The 21527-nt window shown below is 38.6% G+C and overlaps 1 protein-coding gene across 3 annotated transcripts in view; it reads left to right on the top strand.

The window, feature by feature from the left end:
• The window catches only part of BICRAL (BICRA like chromatin remodeling complex associated protein), a 45570-nt gene extending 38996 nt beyond the window's left edge, over positions 1-6574 (top strand). For all 3 annotated transcript variants that reach the window (XM_054392972.1, XM_054392961.1, XM_054392981.1), the window contains exons 8-12: positions 918-979; positions 1105-1250; positions 1403-1497; positions 2970-3072; positions 4796-6574. In XM_054392972.1, coding sequence (XP_054248947.1) covers positions 918-979; positions 1105-1250; positions 1403-1497; positions 2970-3072; positions 4796-5595 — 1206 coding nt within the window. In that variant the 3' untranslated portion in view covers positions 5596-6574. The remainder of the gene's footprint in view (positions 1-917; positions 980-1104; positions 1251-1402; positions 1498-2969; positions 3073-4795) is intronic.
• The last annotated feature ends 14953 nt before the right edge of the window (positions 6575-21527 follow it).

Raw genomic sequence — 21527 nt, 5'->3', positions numbered from 1 at the left:
TTCAATGCTTTGAGGTTAAAGGCCTTCTGGCCAGCAAGCTCCACTACCGTGTGCTACTCCTGCTTTGCGAAGAAGGATTCTCTCTACCACATGCTTTCATGTTACTTCTGACTGTTGTAGTTAAAAGAGCTGCCATGCAATCTTTTTTTTTTTTTTTTAATTGTAAGTAATTCTTGCTCTGTGACTAATTCCATTGACTTAAACCCCCAAAATATTTCATATTAAGGAAAGACTCTTTGGTCCAGATGGTTTCTTTTGGAGAGTACTTGGATTGCAGTCTTGTTCCACAGTAGGAATATGAGCCTTTACCACCTCAGAGAGCCTCACATCTTAGGATAGTGTTCCCTTGAAAATCTTTGACTTCATAAATGCTTAAGGAAAGAAGATAAAGTAGATGTATCTGGTGGATGTATCTGTAGCATCAGCACTGGAACAGAATTCCTAGAACTGCTTGTACCCTCTACCCAGCCATTATGACTTTTGAGAATTCAAGTATGCAACCTTAGCCTGCTTTCCTGGCAGATATTCTAATCCATCAAAGTCAGGCAAGATGGCATTAGCTGAGACATGTAGAGACAGTTCTTAAGAGCAGATTTCTTTGGAAAAGGTTTTAGTTGTGCCTTTCATTCTTCTTACTTGCTAAATGCAACAACCAGCCTTTTTCCTAGTGAATCCTAGTGAATGTGCGCTACAGTGGAACTGGCTTGCAGAAAATATTTCAGACCCTTGGTTTGTGTAAGAGAAGTGATTACCCCGTTTCTTTGATGCAGTACCCTGTGAAAATAGGAGGCAGTTGAAAGCATATATACTTACATGGTGATTATACTTAGTATACTTGGTTTTCAGAAATAAATGCTGAAATACAATCTCTGTAAAGGAGAAAATACATTGTAATTTTTCTTTTATTTTGAACTTAGGTGGATGGTCATTTAGTTGGACAGAAAAGGCCTGCTGCTAAACAGTTAACTAAAGGAGCCTTGTAAGTCATTCTTCTTTTGTAATTTTGTAGCGGATGTTTTCTCTAACCTTAATTTCTTTTTAGTTTTTATGCATATATGAACTTCCATTAGAGTATCTGTTAATTGTCATTAATTGTCCTCATAGTATTCTACAGCAATTACAGAAGGATCAAATGCATGCTGTGACTCCAGATAAAAGCCAGTTCAGATCATTAAATGATGCGGTTCAGAGACTCCTTTCATACCATGTGTGCCAGGGATCACTGCCCACAGAGGAAGACTTAAGAAAAGGTAATTTTCTTTTTTAAAAATTGCCAATAAATTTGTAATCAATGTTTTGAGAGAATTCTTTGTGTAAGTTGGAGTAGTAAGAAAGGGAACATTTTAAAACTTTCACACATTATTGAAGAATGGTATTTGAAAGTATTCTCTTCTCTTTCCAGTGGACAGTGAATTTGAATCTGTAGCTACACAGCTTCTGAAGAGGACACAGGCTATGCTAAACAAATATAGATGTTTGCTTATAGAAGATGCAATGGTAAGGTCTATAAACTCAGGTACATTTTATGTTTATAGGATGTGATTCAGTTTGATAAAACAAAAATACAGCTACAGGAAGGTGAGAGCTAGCAGTGAAATTAATTTTGTTGATACTATTTGTCACCTTATGAAGGTGATAAATATATACGTAAAGTTTGGACCTGCATGTTTATAGCCACTTGTTACCATGCTAGTAGCCTTGGTGGCCAACCTGCCTTAAGGGTATGCACACATCTTAAAATTGGTGAAGTGAGTTGAATTTTTATTTGACATGTCACCTAAATAAGGGTGCTGTTTTAGGAAGGTTTGTAGTAATTGAAGTGAACTTCTGCTCTCTGCTTATGCTTTTCTCTTGCGCTGAACAAGCTGCAATAGCCAGGCAGATGATTTCTGTGAGTGATAGAGCCTGAAAATCTCCCTTCAGAGGTCTCTAACCACACAATAATTGGAGCCAAACCATATTACAATTTAGGAAATCATTGCCTCTCCTTAGAAGCTAGATGGAGCCTGACATTTTCATCTCAAATTCTTCTGATTTAAGTGCTTTCACAATCCCAGGCATGAGGTAAAAAGAAAACTGTTGAAGTTACTTCAAAAATGTATTTTGCAAGGATCAGGAAATGTCATTGTGGCTTCAGACACGCTAGTCTTCAAGCCTGGAAAAGCTTTGAATTTGAGTATAATAGACATTTAAATCACTCTGCTTTAGAGACAAGAATACTTGTGTTAGAATTAATACTATTGGAATCTAGCAGTCCCGTTAGAAAGCATACTAACCATGAAATATTTGCATGTAGTAGCAGGTGCAAAGGAAGGGATGGAGCTTAAAATCTGTTCTTTTAGCATCTGTTATGTTGTATGGTAAAATCCTGTTCAGTCATTTTGAAGAGGTTATTTCACGTAGTGTTCAGATTTGAAACTAGTTGTCCATGTTGTAACTTTTAAATAGCCAGTAAACTTTGTTGTGTGATGTATGGATCTACCTGGCTTGAAGGCATTGTCAACAAAATTCAGCTCAGCACTAGCTAGTTATAACTGAGGATAGAAGGGAAGTGCAGGGAAGAGACAAGATGATGGGTTGGTCCCATTGCAAGGTTTTTGCTGGCTTTCTCTCTAAAAGAGAAAGATGGAAAAAATTTTGGTGTATTTTGATAAGCATACTCAGTTTTGAAAAGGCAGAGTTCTTGCAATTGGAATAGTAATTCCTTGTTTTATCATCTTTAACAGGTAATGTGCCATAAAGTGAGACTAATAGTTTGTGGCTCAGTTTCAGTAGTGGTTGGGGTTGCAGTAAGGATTGTTGAAGATGCTGTGGAGTTGTAAACATTCTCTGAAAATAATATTCTCTGGAGAGTAACTAAGGAAAAATGTTTTGTTTGGGTAGCAACATATGAATAGTCACAGGCATATTTTTGGTTGTTTATTTTGTTTGGTTGGTTTCTTTATTTTTGTTTTTTTCTTTTCCTACAGCGGATAAATCCCTCTGCAGAAATGGTTATGATTGATAGGATGTTTAACCAGGATGAAAGGGCATCCCTAACCCGGGATAAGCGTCTTGCACTTGTGGATCCTGGTAAGTAACGGTTAACTTAAGAATCTTTAAAAAAAAGTATCACAAGTATCATAGAATCTCATAGAATGTTAGGGGTTGGAAGGGATCTCTAGAGAACATCTAGTCCAAACCACCCTCTCCTTCCCCCTTCCTCCCTGCCAAAGCCGGATCACCTAGGGCAGGCTGCACAGGAATGCATCTAGGCAGGTTTTAAAAGTTTCCAGAGGAGGAGACTACACAACCTTTCTGGGCAGCCTACTTCAGTGCCCTGTCACCTTCACAATAAAGAAGTTTCTCCTCATGTTGAAGTGGAACCTCCTGTGTTACAGCTTATACTGGTTGTTCCTTGTCCTGTTACTGGGCACCACCAAAAAGAAACTGTCACCTTCATCTTGACACCTACCCCTCACATATTTATAGACATTAATAAGATTCCCTCTCAACCTTCTCAGGACTAAACAGCCCCAGTTGTCACAGTTCTTCATAGAAGAGATGTTCAAGTCCCTTAATCAGCCTTGTAGCTCTCTGTTGGACTCCCTCCAGTTGATACCCGTCTCTCTTGAACTGGGGAACCCAAAACTGGATACAGTATTCCAGGTGTTGTCTCACCAAGGCAAAGCAGGAGGAGAACCTCCCTAGACCTGCTGGACACACTTCACAGAATCACAGAATCAATAAGGTTGGAAAAGACTTGATGCACCCCAGGATACCATTGGCTCTCTTGGCCTCAAGGGTGCATTGCTGTCCCATGAATAACTTGCTTGTCACTGGGACTCCAAGGTCTCTTCTCCGTGGAGCTGCTTTTCAGCAGGATGGTCCCTAGTCTGTACTGGTGCCCAGTGTTACTCCTTCCCAGATGCAGGACTCTACACTCTCTGGCCTGTCCAGATCTTGTTGGATGGCAGCGCAGCGCAGTCTTCTGGTGTACCAGCCAACCCTCTCAGTTTCATATCATCAGCAAACTTGCTGAGGGTACACTCAATCCCATCATTCAGGTCTACTGAGTTTATCCACATTTAGTGGGTTTATAAATAGTTACGGTAACAGCAAAGTTGTGATTGCTAGGGATTCCAGTAATTGAATTATAGTGTTGAATAAGCAATGGCAAGTTAAATTTTAATAGTTCTCAAATTCAACAATCTAGAGAAACTGTAATATTACAGTTAGTTATTTGGGGGTTAAAAAAAAAATGACCTGCTTGGCACAGAAATAGTTCTGAGTTCCTTTCAACAGTAGTCATCACTCCTGTATGGTCTTAGTTCTAGTGGCGAAGCAGCTGTGAGTTTGCTGGCTGCCAGAAAGAAGAGTGTTGTATGAAGCATGAGTACTCTTGTTCATCTTAATGAAGTACTGCTTTTGGAATGCTAGATGGCAGCATTTTTAACCAGACTGTAGCAACTAGAGACATGTGTAAGATAACAGTTACTGTTTTTTAAAATGTTCTGCATATTTTAAAAGATACTCAGAGGTTGTATTGAAGGAGGTACTAGTCTTCCAGGTACTGTATTTAGAATGCTGGGAAGTGTCCTTATAGTTTTATAGTGACTACATGTGCCTGTATGCTGATTAATTTGGTGATAATCTTCTACAGTGGACCCAGTGGAACACTTAAGCATGTGTATATCTCTTCAGATGTGAATTTGCAGGCTGTGGATGTTAGGTGAATTTTAATACTCAGAAATTACTTTATAGTGTTATTTTGATGTGTAGGTAATTAAGTAAAATATTCCTACTTATTTTTCAGATGGTTATCAGGCTGATTTTTGTTGTTCTGCCAAACAATTTGATAAAACAGCTGAAGAAGCACAGTCCAGCAAAAGCGACTACCAGTCTAACAAAACATTACCTTCTCGAAGTCAGACTACCAAAACCCAAGCCAGAGACCGACCAAAATTGAGCTCCGCAGAGTCCACAAATCACAGTAAACTTCCTCTAGTGCCTAACAACATTCTGACGCCACAAGAAGGAATAGCTTCTACTAAAAAATCAGAGAACCTCAATAAAGCTTTAAAGTTTGAAAAAGCTAATTGTTCTTCTGAGAGTCAGTACATGTCCCTTTCTGAAGAAAAGGTGATTGGGAAAGATCTTGCCAAGTCCACTGAAAATTCTTCAAATTCTGAAGACTTGTCAAAAACCATGTCAAGAGGTGGCCATGGAACACACAATAAAATATCAAGGAATATAGTTCAGCCTTTCTCAAAGGTAACATGTAATAATTCCCTCCAAGACAAAATTCTGAGGAGCTCTCCAAAGAATGAGGTTTTACATCCTGATAACAGAAAAGGCTCTGATGAACCCCAGCAAGACTTACTGCTCAGTAAGAGTTTAGAAACTACGTTTAAAAACATCCTGGAACTTAAAAAAGTTGGGAAACAGCCACAAAATGAGGCAACAAGTAGTGGTGCGATAGAATTAGAATTTCCTAATTTTTCACCTATGGCTTCACAGGAAAACTGCCTGGAAAAATTTATTCCAGACCACAGTGAAGGTGTAGAAACTGACTCTGTTTTAGAAGCAGCTGTAAATAGTATCTTAGAGTGTTAATAGTTACAGTACCATGGACAAGTTATGTTTCTCTTAGCAGAAACAAATGTGAATGACACCACAAGTACAGCCTGACATGCATTTAAGGTTAACCTTTCTAAACTAGATTCTGTTCTGTGTTTGAGAGCAATACTCATTGTGGTTACAGTGAGATATCCAGTAAAGTTAATCCTTTTTAGAATGCAGTCTGTTCGGGCCTTACTATTTCAAGTATTATGATAGTGCTTTTGATAATTGTGCAGTACTGCAATGTAACAAGGTTGCAGGTTGTTAGGCCCTATGTAATACGGTAATATACTGACAATCACAGTCATTTGAAAGGATATATTTATTAAGAAAATGTTTTTAAAAAGTGGTGGAAGCAACAATTCTCCCATACCCTTCTCTTCTACAAATCATCAAATCTTTAGTTTTTCTGAAATACCCGCTGTACCTCTATTCAGAAGTGGTTACATGCTTTGTTATGAATCTGTGTTTTAAAATTCTTAAGTTGGAAGGATATCATCAGTGTGTTTACAAGGCATCATAATTTAAACTTAAAGTGCTTTTCTATTGCTTTCTGAGCAGAAACTACTACTTGATGATATATTTGTAGTGGGTAAGTTTAGTCTGTGGGATGATACTATATGATCTTAGTCACAGTGGCATGATATGAAGTAATAAATGCTTGACTAAGGAAGGTGGAATGGAAGCCAATAAATGGCAAAATGTACAGGATGAGGCCAAGATAGAGCCATGAATTTATATATATAATACATATATATGTTAACTCTTGAGGAAAAGATTCTGCGTTTTATACTTGGATGTAGTCAACCGTAAGTCTTTCTGAAGTGGCATAAATTTTTTTTTACTCTTTTTGTTGTTGTTTTGTTTTCTTTAGACCAAGTGTCAAAAGCACTTTTATTTGAAAACTGTTATGATATTTGTAGCTTATATTTTAAGAGGACATTAGCATTACTCCGGTTAAATTTAAAGGCCAGTGTTAATTTTTGATTTTTTTTTTTGTTTTGCTATCAGAGAATGTTAAATCATCCACCATAGCAGTTGTAATTATCAAGATATGTACAGACCAAAGTCGATCAGCAATCCCATTGTTTAAACATATCAAAAAGTGTGTAATTTTAAATTCATGTTGTAGAGCCAAGTGAAACCATTGCATGGTTTGCATTTGGCTTTCTGTCATATTGTTAAGATAGAATCTTATTATTTTATTTATTTATTTTATTCTATATATTTTTTTTTTTGCTGCCCATGCTGCTTTTTTCCTAGTTTACTTTGGCCATGAGTGCTTTTGTGCACATCAATGTGCTGTCATTTGTCACATGCATGTAATACATGTGTCTTCTCAGGAGGATGTAGGTTTTGTGGTTCCAAAAGTAGGCTCATGTTCTCCCCTAGACCTTCTCCACAGTTTCTTACAAAACTTACCAGTCATTTTCCAGACTTGCTGATGACAGTTTTCATGATCTAAAGGCTCATCGTGACTAGCTGTGGTTGTAAGTCAGATTGCCAGGGAAGAATACAAAAAGGCTTTACCGTCACATAATTCAGTCCATCTGAATAGAGCAAAAGAAAGGAGAGTTCGATCCTTGTGAAAGTAGAAGTGCAATTCAGTATTGAGCTACAGTCCACTGTCTGACCACTAAAGGAAACCAAATCTAGAAAGCAATGTGAGAAAGATGAATTTAATTAAAATTCATTTCCCTTTCATCGTGAATAGAAATACTGGTTTTGTGTTACTAATTGCCGTTTAAAAAATTTGTGCCAATTTTACATGTTTGTAAAAACCCAACATTCCCAAGTGTTGTATAAAATATTCAAGGTAATAATAGGTGTTGCCAGTTTTAAATTTGTAGTTGGGTGTCCATAGAATAGACTCTCAGGCGGTTAGTTGTTTTCATATTGGCAAAACTCTTCACCTTTTGCCTTTTTTACATTTAATAATATGCTCATGGTGTGTATCCTGATGCATATTTTATCATTTTGGAAATTTAACTGTTCTAAACTATCTGGGAAGGAAAACAGTAAGTCACACAGCTGTATGTTGACTAGTGAAAGTTTTCTTTTGTAGGAAAAAAAAGTATAATTGTGTACTTGCCGTTTCACTTGCTTTTGTACCACATCAAAATGGGTATGGAGTTTCCAGCCTCTCTACAGCAAATACATAATTGAGGTATCAGGCTAAGTGTCTTCTATTGGTTCTCATTTGAGGATGGGGGACAATAGCATATAGAAAATAGCAAATCACAAGAAGTAATTGTGGTTGATTTGGTCAGACACATTTCTCTGAACTGCTTAGGAGAGGAACCCATTGAATAATCCAAGCAAGATTAGTCTGAGATTGTTGATATTTTGTTGTTCATTCCTTTGAATTCAATTCTAAAGGAATTCTGGTACGTGATGAAGCAGTAAATGAATTGTATTTTTGTTCTGCTTTAAAAAACAAACAAACAAACTATGAATTTATTAATCATGTGGGCTTAAGTCCAGCAAAGTAATGTGAATGTGCATGACTTTAAACATGTTATCATTATTTTGCTGGATCAGCATGGTGATTTCAATGTTATATAATACTGCCTAATAGTAAACCAGATTTTAAACTGGCAATTAAGAAAACTATGTTAATTTTGAAGGTTTTAGTATAATTTATCTATTAGATTAGGGAGGCCTTACAGACTGACTTCACTTAAAGAGGATGTGTCACTTATTGTCTGTGTGGTATGGACTTTATTTGCTTAAATACCTTCATTTGTAAAGTATGTCTCACTTGAAATTGCTTTGTATACATTTTGTAAAAATATTTATAAAATGTTTTGTAAAAAAAAGTATAACAAATTGCAGTTTATTTTGTTATGTTGGAGAAATACTGTTAAAAGACACAAGTCAGTAATTATATTGTTAATCCATGGATAGGAAATGTTTAGTTGAAGATTACAAATTGAAACAACCATTGCAATACAGCCAAAGATTTGGGAAAAAATGTGTATCTGTGATTGTCTTGATTTAACCAAGCTGAGTATTTACATTTCCAGAAGAGGATTGTTCTCAGTTTTAAGTAATATGGTTGCAAAATACTCTTACTCCTGTGACTTTTGTAATTCAGCACTGTTACAAAACAGTGTTTTAATTTAGTAGGCTTGGGTGGAAAGCAATGTAAAGGCTTCCAGATTCTACAGGAATAACCATCTCAACGCTTAGGCAGGTAGTATCACAGAACGTTAGTGGTTGGAAGGGACCTCCAGAGATCATTTGGTCCAACCCCCCTGCCAAAGCAGGATCACTTAGGGTAGTCTGCACAGAAATGCATCCAAACTGGTTTTGAATGTGTCCAGAGAAGGAGATTCCACAACCTCACTGAACAGCCTGTTCCAGTGCTCTGTCACCCTCACTGTAAAGAAGTTTCTCCTCATGCTCAGGTGAAATCTTCTATGTTCAAGCTTGTACCCATTGTTCCTTGTCTTACTACTGCACACCATGGAAAAGAGATTGGCCCCATCCACTTGACACCCACTCCTCAGATATTTCTGGACATTAATGAGATCCCCTCTGAGTCTTCTCAAGACTAAACAGCACCGGGTCTCTCAGTCTCTCTTCATAGGGGAAGTGCTCAAGTTTTCAGATGTTTGTACTGAGATGTGGAACCATGCACAAGTCATGGTGAGATGTTAATACAAATAGTTAGGAAGTGGGAAAGTGTCTGAAATTATAAAAGTCAGCTAAATTAGTTGGTGTTTATATTAGGCTAAAGTTCTGTCTGGATTACTGTTACCGAAACTACAGCTGAAATTCAGGAATTAGGAATTGTGACATTTAATTTGAGAAGTACAAGGTTGGAATCATTAAAATAACGCATGTAGTTTCTGAGCTGTGTCTCAGCAATTGGATTCTCCTTGACTTTAAGCTTGGGGAATTACTTTGGAGATACTCAAAACTTACAGCTTTTTGAAATCAGATGGCACATAACTCTGGAAAAAGTGCTTGTTTTTTAAGATTTGCATGTAACTTCAGAAGCGGTAATCCTAAATTACATTATAATTTTTTTGTGAGTGGATTCCATTTGTTGATGAATCAGGCAGCTGACAGCCTTCAAGAGAGCATGTACTTGTTTGCATGCAGAAAAATTAAGTTAAAGGAAATTGGGCCAAATTTGACTTCCTTGGTTACTGTTGGAAGTCAAGGGTCTACTATTATAGAGATATTGCAGATGCTTTTCTTGCATCACAGTATTCAGCCACTGGGACCAGCAGTGACAATATATATATATATAAACGTCTGATTTGCTTTCTACTTTAAGTGGTATAAACAGTATTGCTGCACTATTTAAATTTGAATGTTTTTTTAAAATTCAATTTAAAGTAATTTAATCTCAGAGCTTTTTCCAAAGTCTAACTCTGAAACTCAGTAATACACAGAAATTTCCTAGTAGATGCTTTAGGCTCTTTTAAAAGCCATACTTTGTATGGCCATGTGTGGTGCATATCCTTTGAGTGAGCAGCAGAAGAGAATAACACTGCTGGAAACAGACTGCAGCTCATTTCACAGCGTGATACTACTAGGTGTCCCTGAGGCTTACGTGTCAAACAGTAAAAATACATGTTAATACTGCTGAGGCTGAAGAATTGCATTTCACCTTGCTTTCAAGGTAAAATCAGGAATGTGAAAGGCCTCTGTTAGCAGGGGCAAATCACAGACTAGTCTGCTGTGTCCATGAAAGGTTGCATACTGAGTGCTCAGAAGCAGGGACTTAGACACTGTTGTACATGGAGAAGGAAATTCAGATGAAACTGAAGGAGTTGTGGCTCCAGGATTTGGAAGAAATTTACAGGAAGGCCACATAGGCATGTGGGGGATGGATTTTGTTGAGGACCTTTGAGATTTGAATGACTAAATTTGATTTTTAACAAAGGATGGATTGTATACATTGATACAATCTTATACCATTTCTATTTCTGTGTTCGATCACATAGCTAACATACTGAAAAAAATACTAAACGTAATGTCTTTTTTTCCCACCCTTGCACCTCTGTAAAAATAGTAGGTGGTACTGGGCAAAGAATGAATTTAACGTAGTGAATGTTATACTCAGATGTAGATTTGTATGCCTTATTGTTGCAAGGATAGGCTCCGCACAGTTTGAAAGCTAGTTGTGAAAGAATATACCTAATGTACAAGGTCTGGTTTTAAACTGAGCAAGAACATTACTAAAAGTTGTGAATAAACTCCAAAATGTTGTGGAAATGGGGAAATGTTTTCATGATACTGAATGAGCATTGTTTACAGCATGTTCCTTTCCAAGTGGTAAGGAGGATGTGTGAACTATTTGCTAGTAGTTTTTTATGAGGATAAATTTTCCCTATTGATAGAAAAGAGTAGATTTTGAGTTATTAGAGAAAAAGTATACAAGCATACGAGACCTGTAATAATTAGTATTCAGTTTGGGAATACATTGCATTAGTTTTATCTTGGTAAGGAAGGCAGTTGTAATTCTGTCACAGCCAGTGTGAGAGCTAAAACTTACTTCACCAAGATTTGAAGACTTTTTTTTTTTTTTTTTTGAGTTCAATTGTACCGCATTTGATTTGTCAAAGCCAAATGAGAGGTGTCACCCTGCTCTGATGTATTCACAGGATCACAGGAGGTTGGGGGTTGGAAGTGACCTCTGGATATCTTTGAATCCAACGTCCCTGCCAGAGCAGGACCATAGAATCTAGTGCAGGTTGCAGAGGAATGTATCCAAATGGGTCTTGAAAATCTCTAGAGAAGGAGATTCCACAACCTCTCTGAGGAGCTTGTTCCAGTGCTACATGACCCTTAGAGTAAAGCAGTTTTTCATCATGTTGAGGTGGAACTTCCTGTGCTGTAGTTTACATCTATTGCCCCTTGTCCTGTCATAGGGTACAAGTGAGAAGAGGCCGTCCCTTCCTTCTTGACACCCAGTATTTATACACATTTGTTAAATCCCCTCTTCAGTCTTCTCTCCAGACTAAAAAGTCTCTCAGCCTTGCTTCACAAGGCAGTGCTCCAGTCCCTTAATCATCCTTGTAGTCCTCTGTTGGACTTGCTCAAGTAGATCCCTGTCACTCTTGAACTGGGGAGCCCAAGACTGGATGCAGTATTCCAGGTGAGGTCTCACTAGGGCAGAGTAGAAGGGGATGAGAAACTCCCTCGATCTGCTAGACTCACTCTATCTTCTTAATGCACCCCAGGAGCCCATTGGCCTTCTTGGCCACAACGGCACATTGCTGTCCCATGGATAACTTGTTATTCACCCGGACTCCCAGGTCCTTCTCCATGGGGCTGCTCTCCAGCAGATCACCTCCTAACCTGTGCTGGTGCAGTTTATTATTCCCTCACAGATGCAGGACTCTGCACTTGTTGAACCTCATTAGGTTCCTCATTGCCCAGCGCTCCAGCCTGTCCACAAGTCTTGCTGAATGGCGGCACAGCCTTCAGGCATATCAGCGAAGCCTCTCAATTTGGTGTTGTCAGCAAACTTGCTGAGCAGACTCTCTGTCCCCCCATCAGTGTCATTGATAAAGATGTTGAACAGATCTGGACCCAGCACTGATCCCTGGGGGACTCCACTAGTTACAGCTCTCCAGCTGGGCTTGGCACCATTGACTACCATTCTTTGGACTCTGTTTTGTAACCAGTTCCTAATCCCTCCCACTGTCTGTTCTTCTATCCCACACTTCCTGAGCTTACTCACAAGTGTGTTATGACAAGTGTCAAAAGCCTTACTAAGGTCAAGGTAGACTACATCCAGTGCTCTCCCTGCATCTACCCATTCAGTTATGTATTGTTATTTTACCCATTGTCAATCAAATGTGAAACCCCTAAGTAAAGAAGCATTTCTGGATACTTCCAACATTAAGTCACTTTGACATGTTTCCACAATAGTGTTCTGTTGGAGACTGCCCAGCCCAGTTTGTTTTGGAGCCATTGTGATCGAGCAGAATTGTACAAATCACTATTTATCTGTGCTCCCGTTTTCCTTAAGTGAGATGTAGTATCTTTGGGGGAAATGCAGGCCTTTAATTTGTAAACTTTGTAGGAGAACCTCTATGCTAGTTGCATGCAGATATATTTGACATATACCACAAGCAATGTGATGTTACTTTCTTTAATACCTGGCTAGTTTAGTAGAACTAAATGCTAATCTAGATATCAGGGCAAGATTATTGGTGACAATGAAATGAAGAGCATCTGCCATTCTTTTTCAGACCTGGAGATGATGATAATAGCAGTTTTATGGCTACAGCTCTAATACCAGGATCCAGGCATTGAAAGAACATACGATTGGAGGCTGGAGCTAGCCATGATAGGAATGGCAAGACAAGGTTAAAGGAGCTTCAAAATGTCATAGGCACATAGGTGTAGATCTGCAATCCAAAGGCAATATTTGACTTTAAATCTAGCTTTGTTGTGTGTATGCATGGAAGGTGAATTTGTATCAGTCTCTGAACTGGCTTTGTTCAGCAAGTTTGTAAAAGGTTTGGCTATTTGTAGAAGGGCTTGTGTAGTTCTGCTTAAATAATTGGGTGGTTTTGGTGGGCTTTAAGACAAACTTCTTTACCGTGACATTGTGGAGTCTCCTTCTCTGGAGACTTTCAGAACTCACGTGGATGTGTTCTGTATGGCCTTCCCCTAGGTCATCCTGCTATGTGTGGGGGGTTAGGCTTGATTGCTAGAGGTCCCTCCCAAACTCTAATATTCTGTGGTTCTGTGAGCAACGAGGGGAACTTTGAAAGTTACACAGATGTAATCAAATTTCATTGTGATTAAGATTTTTCCCCCAGATACTATTTCTTTTGTGCATCATCAGGTCAGCTGGTCCTTCATACACATATTCTACTTTAGTAATTTAATCTTTATAGGCAGGCTATTTTTTCCTTTTTAGTGATGCAGCCTACAGTCTCAGAGGACATTGGAATAATGTTTGCTTGCCTTTCCTCCATCAAAAGCATCAACTAAAAACTTTAGGCCTATAAGGAGAAAATCTGACAATATAAGAAACATCTAATGCAGTGATTGATTAAGTAGATGTCAAGCACTGCCTTAAAATTCTTACAGCACTGTGTTACCTGGACATTGTCCCAGACAATTGACTTTAGCTGACCCTGCTTGAGCATGGGTGTTGGACAAGATGACCTCAAATGGTCCCTTCCAATCGCAACTATTCTGACACTAACATTAAGAAAAAATAGTGAAGATACATAACTATGCAGTACTAAATGTACTAAACTTTGCTTAGCTGACTGCAGTTTTGAGTTGCACTTCTGGGTGTATTGAAGAATACACTAGTTTTGGTTCTTCTTGTCCTAGACGAATACATAGCATCAGAAACACGTTAAGAAATTGTTACCAGTTAGTATTTTAGAAAATGGTAATAATAGTTTAAAAATTATGTGTGCCTCTATAACTATGTATTCTGTTTAAAGGAGCATATTTTTAATTTTATGATTTCATAGTTTAAGTGCTGGAAGCATGTTAGCACTGCTGTGTGCATGTTGTCATACAGTGCGTTCACATACACACACCATAATCTGACCTTTTGCACCTGCAATTATCCTTGGCTGCCAGACAGCTTTTTAATTACATGTCTGCCTGCTTTTCTTCCTAGGATGCCTGTCTTGGTGTGCAGGACAGCATAGGTATGTTGTGTTGTAGTCAGGTCTACCCAAAAGGCTTGCCTGCATTCTATGTAAAAGTTACACCAAAGGCCAAAGCCCTTTCTGAACAGCCTTTCCATTTCCCAGGTAGGTGTCTGTCCCTTAGCAAAATGCTTAGCATCTATTCCTGCTTCCTAAGCATTCTCTAAGAGACAAATTTCCTCTTCTCACTGCTGGGAAGAGAGTGCCAATATCACAGATGCTGTCAATACTAGTCTTTATAAAGCCAAAATAGCAACTGGCAGTCAAGTAGATGTCATCTTTAGCAGAGGTGGCTGTTTAGTTACTGAATGCCACAGCTACTGGTCCTGTGTTGGGGAGTCTGCTAAATGCTATAGTAGCTCCTAATTCAGGCAGTCATTATAAAGGGTTCACTGGATGGGAGTGAGTGCTCTTCATTTTAACAGGCCTTGTCTCTTGTGACCATTAAAAATATTTGTGTCTATCCTCATCTACAGTCTCTGTTATCTACGCTGCTACCCACTAGTGCAGTAGCTGCCAGCTTCCTCTTTGAGGACAATATTGATCTCTTCTTTGGCTGATGGTAAAAGCAGTGATGGAAAATGCTTTCTTGAGAACAGATGGCAAACTTTTGAAGCCTGCTTTTTCTGCACCTTGAAATCAGTCTTTGTGATAAAAACTTAGAATTTATTTAGTGCTTTTGTATGACAGTGGATCCAGTCAAAGAACAACCTGCCATCTAGCTGGCTTGGGGGTTAACTGCCACATCAGGGAAAAGGGTAAATCTGGTGAGTGAACTGCTGCCTGCAAAGGTGGTAGTGAAATTACTAACAAGCTCTGGTAATGGATAACAGCTATTTACAATTGCATGTAGTTTTGGTAGAGATTCTTGCAGAAAGATTGTGTTCAAGACTGCATGGTCCCATTTACTCTTCTGCCTGTAGGGACAAAAGACCTTCCAGGGTCAAACAGGGCTGTGTGGTGCTGGCTGGGTGCAGATGTTAGAGTCCACCTTAGTTGTTGGGATTCCTGAATGCACTGAGCCTCTTCAAGGGTCCTTTACCATCAGCCAGGTGAGTGGGTTTAAGATTAAATCACTTGTTCCCTCTGGAAAAGGAGATTTTTAGGTGTAGGTTTTCTTTTAATTTTTCCTAAGAGAAGGAGGAAGGAATTTGAGGTAAATAAAAGCTAGAATTTGTTTTGCAGACTCTTTTTTTCCTTGAATTTTGTCTATTTTTTCAGAAAGAAATAGCATGCATAGATTCTGTAAGCAGACGGGCAGGATAGTACTGCAAAGTGTGAATTTGTCCCAGGTGTCTTAATGGAGTGTTGATTTTGAAATCTAATTTCACTGCTGCTTGCTATGCAGTTAATACCCAGTTAATACATTTGTTTGGTTTAGCTGCATGGTACTTTGTGCTGGAGTGGGTGTCAGTACGGGCACTTCAATCAAAATACCCATTTAAGGTAAGTGAGTAATCAAAGATCAAAAGAAATCTGAGGCTCTGGAAGCAGGAATAAGCCAGAAAGAGATGGTCATATTGTAATTCTATTAAAATGAATGTGAATATAAAGTGTTAATTTCTGTTACGTCATCAAAACCCCGCAAAAAATTAAAAAAAAAAAAAAAGGAGGGTGGCAACCTAACCAACAACAATCCCCAAAACCCCCAACAAACAAAAAACAAACCAAAAAAACAACCGCAAAAAAGAAAGTTGAGAGACAGGAAATTAAAAAATGTTCCTGTGGGTATAAGGTAAAAAGGCACCTGGCAAAATAGTGACTGATGCAGAGAAGGTCAATCAGATACATCTATGTAAACTTGAAATAAAGAACAGAACAGGTAATGAAACACAGGTAAGCACTGAGTGAGGTCAAAAAACTTTAGTGAAGAGTATAACTGTTCCAGAATTATAACAGAATGGTAGTTATTCTCTTGTGCAACAGTAATGGTATTTACTGATAAAAAGTTTTGAAACTTGGAGCAGTCACCCTGATTGAGGATTCTGTGCACTTTCTAACGAGAAAACAATTTGTAAAATTTATAAACTTTCAAGGCAGTTTAAGACCTGACCTTTGTTTTTCAATGGTGATCTCTAAGTTGCTTTTCTGAATCTTGTAATTTTAGTGATGTTCTTGAGACAGGGATCAAAACCTAATAGCTGATAACCATTAGGCCAGGGTATTGCTTTATTACGGTGCTGAATGCAAAGGGATTGCCCTCCAAATTTGCGTCAGCCTGAAAGTGGCCCCAACTTTATATGCTTAGAGCTATTCATTAAATTTCTGGGAAATGGTTTACATACGCATGGAGTCATTTTACTTCTTGTTGATGTCAGCTTCTTAGTGTGTGAATCTTTATCTTGGCCCCTTTGAAGTTTTGGGTCACCACTTTGCAGCTGTCTCTTTATCTTTCACTTGAGGCCTCACAATTATTTATGTCTAGAAGTCTAGAAGCTAATCTCTCTGAGCTGTTGGGAAAGTTTTCTAATAGAAATTCTAACAGAAAGAAAAAACACTTTGTGGAAAACAATCAGTGAATTTCCCCACTTCATTCTATACTAATAAAATGAAAACAGGGTGAGGTTAACCACTTAGTGTAGATCAAATGGGAACTATTTCCAAAAATTCTGGAGCTTTCTGGGCTGGGGAAAGGATTTTTCTCTGGATTTAAAGTACCAGTATTTTACTGATTCTTGGTGGGTGCGAGTTTGCACATCAGTTTCATGATTCTCCACGAGGTGGAGGAAGTAGCTTATGCTTGGGACTTCAGCTGGGGAAGTGGCTGGGGGCAACAGTACAGGGCTCGGGCTCCGCTCCTCTCCCACCCACGCTGCCCAGCTGGCTGGACTGCATGAAAGGAGTGTGCAAGGACAGACTCTGAGGATTTAGAATCATAGAATTGTTTGGATTTTAAGGTCATCAAGTTCAACTAGTAATCTACCACAGTGAAGTGCACCACCAAACCGTGTCCTTGAGTGCCACATTTGCATGTATTTTAAATACCTCCAGGGATGGTGACTCCAATACTTTCCTGGGCAGCCTTTTGCATTCCTTTTCCATCCCTTTCATTGACAGTTTTCCTAATATTCAACCTAAACATCCCCTGGTGCAACTTGAGGCTCTTTCCTCCTGTCCTTTCTTGCTGGTTTTCTCCTTTTAAAAACAATAATGAGAATTTCAATATTATGATTCATCAGTTCTTTCACGGCTTCATGAAGGTCACGGGCGTGATCATGTCTGCTTTTCCGTTGGAGAAGTTTAGTCTTACAGCTGTGCAGCACCTCTCCTGTCATCTGGCAGATAAACCTGGTTCTCTGAGATTCAGTGTACTGCAGTGTATTTGCTCCTAGACGTCAATTTCACTATGTAATTGGTGTTCTTTATGGTTACAATGCCAGCAGGAAAAGCAACAGCTGGTGTCTGTAATTAAAATATTGTAACTCTTACTAGATTTCTGCTGAGGGTTCTGATTTTGTGAACAGTGTTTTAGGTATTCTGTTGACTGTGGTGGGATTTGAAAGGATTTGCTTTGCACAATTAGCCCCAAGCTTGTGTGTTTGAGTCCTGTGTTTTCAGTCTTTGCAGGTCCTAAAAATCAAGCCCCATGTAATTTGCAATTTCCTTTCCTTGTCTTAAACCCTATCATCCCGTTTTCACTTTCGCATGAGATGAAATAGATCAGCCCAGAAGAGAAAATATTGGCTAGTTTTAAAATTCAGTTAATTCATGTTGAAAAAAAGGTCTGTGTAAATACTCATGTGCACTGTTTTAGCTGGTCATGCAAGTTATTGTTCAAAGTGTTAAAGTGTATTTGCAGCTGTGCCAAGGTTGTTTCTGAGTTGCATGGGGGTAACTTTATTATATCAAGATAAAAAGCCATTGGAATGGAATGTTATTCAGGTGATTTACAGTAATTAAGCACAGGACTAAAACTGAAGACTGAAATAATAAATTCCTTGGAAAAAATGAAGGAAAAAGGGGGTCTTGGGGAACCCTATCATCCTCAATACGGGATCCTCTATGCCTATACCATTCTTTGCAGAAGTTTGTCTAGTGTTGCAGTTAGAAGCTTACAAAAAAAAAGACTCTTTGGCTTCCCAGTAGCCCAAGCATTTTCTGTGGGCTGCTGCTTTTGATGTTGCCTCAAACATTATGTTGCCGTAAATGAAGACTTTGTGAGCTGTGCTGTGAGATTAGAAAGAACAGTATTGTCATCAGGGAAAATGTTCATGAACCTCTGCTGAAATGTACAAGGGAATGTATTCTATAATGTTTCAAAGCTTTTATTTTCTGAGGCCAAGGGCAGATGGTTTGTTGAACGGAAAATTTAGTGTGGGGTGTGTTTTTTGTTTGTTTTTGTTTTTTATAAACTGGTATTCTTTATCCCGGTTCCTTAAAAGAAATAAAAAATGCTTACTTTTGCCAAAATACATGCAGCCTTCTTCCAGCATAGCTTTGCCAGTTAGGGACATAATTTCTTTTTGCTACTGACTGATATGCCTATAATAGTAGGAAATTTCTAACAGTTTGGATATGTGATCTCTACTTCAGCTGAGGTTTGGTCTCTGTTCCTCCATGTATGTTAGCTTGTGACAAACTAAATAACGTTAACAAACTTTGCTGAAAGAGATTTACGGGAGTCAAGCTTTGCTAGCTTCCGTGACAGCTGAAAAGAGTATGTTTTGTAACAGAAGTTAATTAGTGGCAATCTGTTAGTGTGGTAAATCAGCAGGATGACCAAGTCCTAATTCCTCTCTAGAGGCTTGAAATTCAGATGACCATATTTATGGTTAATAGAATCTTAGTTTTAATATAAATCATTTTGCTTTGGTAATGTGGGCATTTAGTAGTAACATGCTTTCTCCAGGTGAAAGGATAAATATATGAGAACACCCTCCAAACTACTTGAAGAAAACTGCTTATCCTGAAAAACATAACCTTGGCCACATATACCTGCTCTCTGGAGCTGTACTAAATTATGTCAGTTATTTGTCCCAGAAGAGGCAAAATTTATCTCCAGAGATGCAGAAGAATACATGACTCTGCTATATTATTATTGATACAGGACTCAAGTTGGGCATATGCTATGTGGGAGGTAGGTCATATTTAGCAAGGTAAAAGAGCAGATGCGTTTAAGCTTCACTCTGTTTTCTCTCTGGGTGTGAAGGGGAGAGGCTGCTTCAAATTCTCCAGCTATAGCAAGTTCAGAGCAAAAACTAATGGGCAGCTGCAGAGAAAGTTTTGATGACATCCCTGCTGATTTGGGCTGGAGTGAGGACCAGACTGTTGGGTTTGGTCCTTGCTCTCCTTAGCAATGAATGTCTCCTTGCTGATCCATGCCTGCGGCTGGCAACACCAGCAATGTCTCTCTGTAATGGTGCACTCTGTAGGTGCCATTGGTGCTTCTTAAAACTGCCCAACAGCCTCTGGCATACAGAACCTGGGATGCCACTCTTGCTCTCCTGCCGGTGACCTTGCTCTAATGACTTCTTCCTCCATACTTGTCATTCTGGATGATTGATATAAAATGAGGCAATAATAACAGGAGTAGAATTTTGTTGGTGTAGGGTAGAAACTTCCACAGACAAGAGCAAAGGTGAAATGAATGCTGTCTGTTTTTGGAGTGATAGCTTTAATAGCTCAAACTGGGACCAGTTTTCTGATGCAGGGAGATCTGTATGCAGCATTTTTTTCTTGTGTATCCTGATTGCTAGTTGCCTTAATCACAAAAATGCTATCATTTCTATTATTTAAAAAAAATCTTTATCAGGCTTTCTTTTATTTGCTGATTGCTCAAACTGACTGAAAAAAAAAATCTATAAAATGTGGTGAAGTGAAAAATACACCAAAATTTCACTTCAGTGCTCTTGCCAAATCTATCTTCTGGAAATTGCTATTCTAGCCTGCTGTGTTCTGGAGAGCAATTTTTCTCGTCTTCACTTGTGCTGCAAAACTGTGCTTCCTCTTATGCTGAGGCCAAACACATCCTGAGAAAACAGTGCTTGGTTTGCCAAACAGGCAGCTGATGACACATGTATTTATACTCCCTGGCAAACTAAGTTAAACAAACAGGGACTGAGTTGGACAGACGTTATAGGAGGTAATACTTCATTACAACTCGACTATGGGAAGCTTATTCTCCTTCCCAATTATGGCATCTCTGTGCATCATTCTCCCAAGAGAGTATTCTGGGTGGGGGGGTGTGTGTGTGTGTGTGCTGGGGGGAAAAGTCTTAAAAGCACAATAACTGTACAGTAGGGGACAGTAGCTGGAATGAAGGGTCTGAACATATATCCATCTGTCTCATTTTATTAAAAACATGGTTGTTTCTGCTTCAGATATTAAACTGTTAAATTCTTGAAAACTCAGTCACTGGGTTCTCAGTGTGTTGGAATTCAAGCCGCATTTCAGTAACATTAGGTTCTGTGCAAATAAATAGTAGGTTTCAATTGTCTGCTGCTAATTATCACCCAAATTTGATTTGCACACTCTTCAAAGGGACTCCTATCTTTCCATTTAGTTATTTGTTTCAGTGTGATGAATCTTTAATTCAAACCAAATGTGGGTCAATTTCCAACTGGAAAAAAAAAGAAATGAGGAATGTGTTTATCTGTGGTCATATCAGTGTCTCTTTTAGGTTTTATATATGTGGTGATTCATGGCCTCAGTGGGAAGGTGAATTTGTGTCAATCTGTGAATTGGCTTTGCCTGTTTGCAAGTTTGTAAAGGGTTTGGTCAGTTGTTGAGAGCCTTAAATAATTGTGCCTAATGGGATGATTCTGGTGGGCTGCAAGTCTTGAAATTACACAGGCCACAGGAAAATCTCGTTAGACTTAAATTCCCATCCTGCATATAGAAAGATATCTGTGTGAGGATGAAATGGAGAGATGTGATAACATGATCTAGACTCTTCTACTGCATCGAATCTGAACTTAAAAATGTGTATGTTTTACACAGGTGCCTTGATTGTCACTGTGGCCACCTGCTATGTGCAGAACCATAAAATTTTGGTTGCAGAACCAAAGGAATTCTAGATATTTTTCTTTTTAAAATAAAAAGAAAACACCAAATGCAAGCAAGAGGGTTATAGCAACAATAAAATTTCATTGTAATAAATACCACATGTGATCACAACTTATGAAGCAGACAGTAAAGACTAATTTAAAAAGAGAAATCCTGCTATTCTCTTTCATGTGGCTAAAAGCAGCATCATTCTGGCTGTCTTTACTGAAGATTTATTAGAAGATTTAACACTCCTGTCTATTTTTCTTCTCTGGAAGCTTGGAGGAGGATACT

Source organism: Indicator indicator, chromosome 2 (assembly GCF_027791375.1).
Source record: "Indicator indicator isolate 239-I01 chromosome 2, UM_Iind_1.1, whole genome shotgun sequence".
NCBI lineage: Eukaryota > Metazoa > Chordata > Aves > Piciformes > Indicatoridae > Indicator > Indicator indicator.
Note: the sequence above shows the minus strand (reverse complement) of the source record. Positions and strands in the feature narration are given on the sequence as shown.